The 4,415-nt window shown below is 45.0% G+C and overlaps 1 protein-coding gene across 1 annotated transcript; it reads left to right on the forward strand.

The window, feature by feature from the left end:
* Nucleotides 1-3,695: 3,695 nt before the first annotated feature.
* Nucleotides 3,696-4,199, forward strand: LOC118485046 (cold shock protein 1-like). Its single transcript, XM_035981272.1, has 2 exons — nt 3,696-4,032; nt 4,135-4,199. The coding sequence occupies exons 1-2, from the start codon at nt 3,696-3,698 to the stop codon at nt 4,197-4,199; spliced, it is 402 nt and encodes a 133-aa protein (XP_035837165.1).
* Nucleotides 4,200-4,415: the final 216 nt, after the last annotated feature.

Below are 4,415 nucleotides of genomic sequence, written 5' to 3' on the forward strand. Positions count from 1 at the left end.
GTTGATGTTTTCAAATTACATGTATTTCAGGGAACTAAGTAGATCTGGCAGGTGTTGCATGTTTTCAGGCTGCGTCATGAATAAGGGATGTCATCCAGAGTCGTTTGGGTTTAGGAGGTGTATCCTATTCCTGGACTGAATACATGTTTCTAAACCCGCTTTTATTTAAAGTCTTTTGTTGAGTCTTCATGAACTCATTTAAACATGTTGTGGTTTGTAACTTGAATTTGGTGTCGATGTTTCAAACAAGTATGTTGTGGTATTTTCTAAACTTAATATATGGATGAACATCTTATGGTTTTATCATATAGCGTTGTTATGATTGAATGCTATGGTATTAAGAAAGTCACACCAATAATCACGCTTCCGCAAAAGTCAGGGTGTGACAACTTGGTATCAGAGCTTCGATCGTAGCGGACTAGGATTCTTTCTCGAGTCTAGACTACGATCATTAGGGCTCTCACGAAAATGTTTTCATAACATGTTTACATTGCGTACACAAAACGTCTAGATCCAGGAGACAAACATTCTTACAAACAAAGGGCACAAAACACATTACAAGGTTATGTTTATGGTTCAGTCTAAGAGACTGGGGAAAACTGAGTCTAAGATACTGGGGAAGTTTAGTCTGAGAGACTGGGTAGTCAGTTTGAGAAACTGGGAAGGTTTTAGTCTGAGAGGCTAGGTAGTTCAGTCTGAAAGGCTGGGTGGGATAGTCTGGGAAGACTAGGATGAATGCATGCTTACACTGTTACTGCTTACATGCTTATTTGATGATTGGTTATATATGTGCATATGTGTGATTGTTTTGATTACAGACACCATGTCCTCATCTGAGAGTGAGCTGTCAGATACCGTAGACCCTATGGCCATAGTTTCGGATGATGAGATTGTCCCGGACCCTGAGGTTTTCACATCTGACACTGAGAGAAACGATGATGATGATTTCCAGCCGTTTGCTTTACCTGACTTTGGCGACTTTATACCGCTAGCTGATGGTTTTCCTGGCGAGGATCTACTTCTTATTCGGATCCCCGCTCCTCTTCCTCTTGCTGCATTTCCTCTTAATGATCTTCCTCTTGATGCCATGTCTGACGACGACATCGATCTTTTTATTGAGGGTCCCCCTGAGGGTGCCCAGGGTGATGGAGCTCCAGTCGACGATGTCATTGTTGTTCCGCTTATTGAGATTCCGATCATTGAGATTTCATCTGACCATTCTGGTCCTGATTCATTCGAGTCTGTGTCATCTACCACTCTGCACGCACTGGGATTGAAGCGTTATCCCACCGATTCTGATTCTGACACCGCTATGTCTGCCGCACCTGTTCAGGACTTTGAGTTTGATGATGAGTTTGATCCTGACATGGATCCTGAGCATGAGGTCGATTTCATTCCTGATGATCAGCTTTTTGATATACCCGCTGATCTCGAGCCGGTACCCGCTGACCTTGAGCCGATACCCGCTGATCTGGAGTAAGCACCATCTGACCCTGAGCCTATGATTGCACCCGAGCCTATACCTGCTCACGATCCTTTGCCTGAGCATGACCCTGTACCTGTTGATATACTAGTTGTTGCACCACCTTTACTTGACCCGATCCCTGCGCTTATTGACCATGCACCTTTTGCAGCCCAGATTGACCCCAGATATGCATTCACCCGCAATGGGTAGATAGAGGACGATGATGACCTGCCTCCTTTTGTTAGACCTGTTACTCCCCCACTTGCACCCACACATGCACCCATTGATATCGCCCCGTTTCACCCACATGTGTCAGATATGCACCGCACAGATTTGCCAATCATGTTCTTGCAGGATATCCCTCCACCCCGTCCAGGGAAGGACCATCGAGTCAGCAGGCCAATCATACTCCTCCTGTGTCAACAGCTTTTCCCTTCATGCGACAGTTTTCACATGCTGCTCCTTCTGCTTCTGCACCATCGGGTGAGCCACTGATTTGGTTTCCGCCCAACACGATGCCTATGTCTGATCCATACCATCCCTCCCATTACACTGGCTACACGAGGGATGATCTGCTTTTGTCGTTACAGCTCCAGCAGGAGTTGTTGTGCCGTAGAGTCATGGACTTAGAGAGGATTCTGCGTCATCCCCCTTGTCTTTGTCAGTCACCGTTTGCAACTCCGCTTCCTCCTCTCCTGCCATACCCAGATTTTGACATTCGTTTTCTTACTATGGAGCAGCAGATTAGTTACTTGCTGCATACCGTTCATGCTCTTGAGGAGGATTAGCGCATGTGCGCAGTTTATTGTTCATTCCTCCTCATCCTCCACCATCAGCATAGCAGTTTTTGGTTTTATGCAGGTAGCATACTTTTGATGAGAGTGCAGCTATTGAGTCCAGATTGCACAGTCTTTTTGAAGACCACTTTTTGACATTTGACTATTGTAGTTTGTTAGACGATTTGGACAAGGGTTATGTGACCCTATAGTCCCTTTTGATGTATGGAACATTGTAGAACTTGTAAAACTGTATTTGTAGTCATTGATATATGGAAGCTCAATCGCAACATTCTCATTACATACATTGTTGAATTACTTGTTTACGTTATAATTGGGATGTGATGTGTTTACTTACATTGATAAATGCTATTACGTATGCATGCCATGTACTTACTATACTTATTATGACCTGACCGATGCGATCTTCTTATAGAAGATGCCTCCACGAAGAGAAACTCGATTGCCCACTACAGAGGCTAAGTTACAGGAACGAATTTCACAAGCGATAGCACAGCACGAGGCCCTACGCTCGGAACATAGCGGGGGAACCTCTAGAAACAACCCACCTCATGGTAATGTTTAAGTCTCTAAAGACACATTACGTTACATTTGGATATTCCATGTGCGTTCGCTAATGCTCTATGCGAATGACGTTGCTTGTATAGGCTGTACCTATAAGCAGTTCTTAGACTATAAGCCTCTAAATTTTGACGGCACCGGGGGTGCTGTAGCCTTTGTCAGATGGACGGAGAAAACTGATTCTGTGATAAGAATGAGCAAATGTGCTCCGGAACACCAGGTCACCTACATCTCGGGACTCTTTCTAGACGGAGCGTTATCCTTGTGGAATCTCTAAGTCCAGACCTTAGGTGAAGACGCTGCTTATGCCATGACATGGGATGAAATGAAGGAGCTCATGCGAAAGAAGTACTGCTCAAGGGCCGAAATCCAGAAATTGGAGACTGAATTTTGGAACCTCAAGATGGATGGCCCGAAGATTGCCAAATATGGCAGAGATTCCACGACTTGTCACGCGTTGTGCTATATATGGTTGATCCAGAATTCAAGCGCATTGAGCGTTTTATTTGGGGATTGGCACCCCAAATCATGAGTATGGTGACAACGTCGAAGCCTGCCACAATCACTAAGGCGATTGATCTGAGTGTAGCACTAACTGAAGAGGCGATCCGGTTGAACAAGTTTTCGATTTCTGACCAAAAGAAGAAGGAGACTCACGTTGAGTCATCTGGTGAGAACAAAAGGAAGTTCTCGAACTTTAAGAAGGGTACCAGCAGTGCTAGTAAGAAAAGGATGTGAACCCACCAGCTGAAGTTAAAACTGGTGTTGAAAACAAAGGAAAGGGGTATATGGGCACCCTGCCCAAATGCGATGCGTGTCAGTTGCATCACAATGGACGATGCCGAGCTGGGAAATGCGAGTCTTGTGGAAAGATGGGTCATTCGAAGGAGACGTGCTGGGTTTGTACTGGTCGTGGTGGTCAAAGAGGTTATGGTAATGGAAACAATAACCGTGGTGGTATTGGGTATGGAAACCGCTCTCAAGGAGGAAATGGCGGTAATGGTAATCGTGGTAATTTTGGAAATGAAGCCGGTAGTGGAAACCGTGGAGCAAACAACGCTCAAGGTGGTAATGGTCGAGGACCAGGTTGTTTTAACTGTAGAGATGTGGGGCATTTCAAGAGAGAGTGCCCAAAGCTCAATGAAGCTCAAGGAAGGGTTTTCAACATTGGAGCTAGGGAAGCTCACCAGGATCCGAACGTAGTTACTGGTACGTTCCCTATCAACCAACGCTTTGCATCTGTACTGTTTGATACTGGTGCCGATTATAGTTTTGTATCCCTAGAATTTAAGAATAAGCTTGGGTTGGTAGCTAGTAACCTAGATATTCCATACTCGATAGAACTAGCTAATGGAAAGCTAGTAGAAGCGAATTAAGTCATTAGAGGTTGCGTGATAGAACTCGGGGAGCACGAGTTTTCGCTTGATCTTCTGCAAGTCGAGTTGGGAAGCTTTGACATGGTAGTTGGAATGGATTGGTTGTCAAGCACCGAGCAGAAATCGTATGTCACGAGAAGATCATTCGCATCCCGATGGCGAATGGGGAGACAATTGTAGTGCATGGAGAAAAGCACGATATACCCCTAAGAATCA

The sequence above is a fragment of the Helianthus annuus genome, chromosome 2 (genome assembly GCF_002127325.2).
Source record: "Helianthus annuus cultivar XRQ/B chromosome 2, HanXRQr2.0-SUNRISE, whole genome shotgun sequence".
In the NCBI taxonomy this organism is placed as follows: Eukaryota; Viridiplantae; Streptophyta; class Magnoliopsida; order Asterales; family Asteraceae; genus Helianthus; species Helianthus annuus.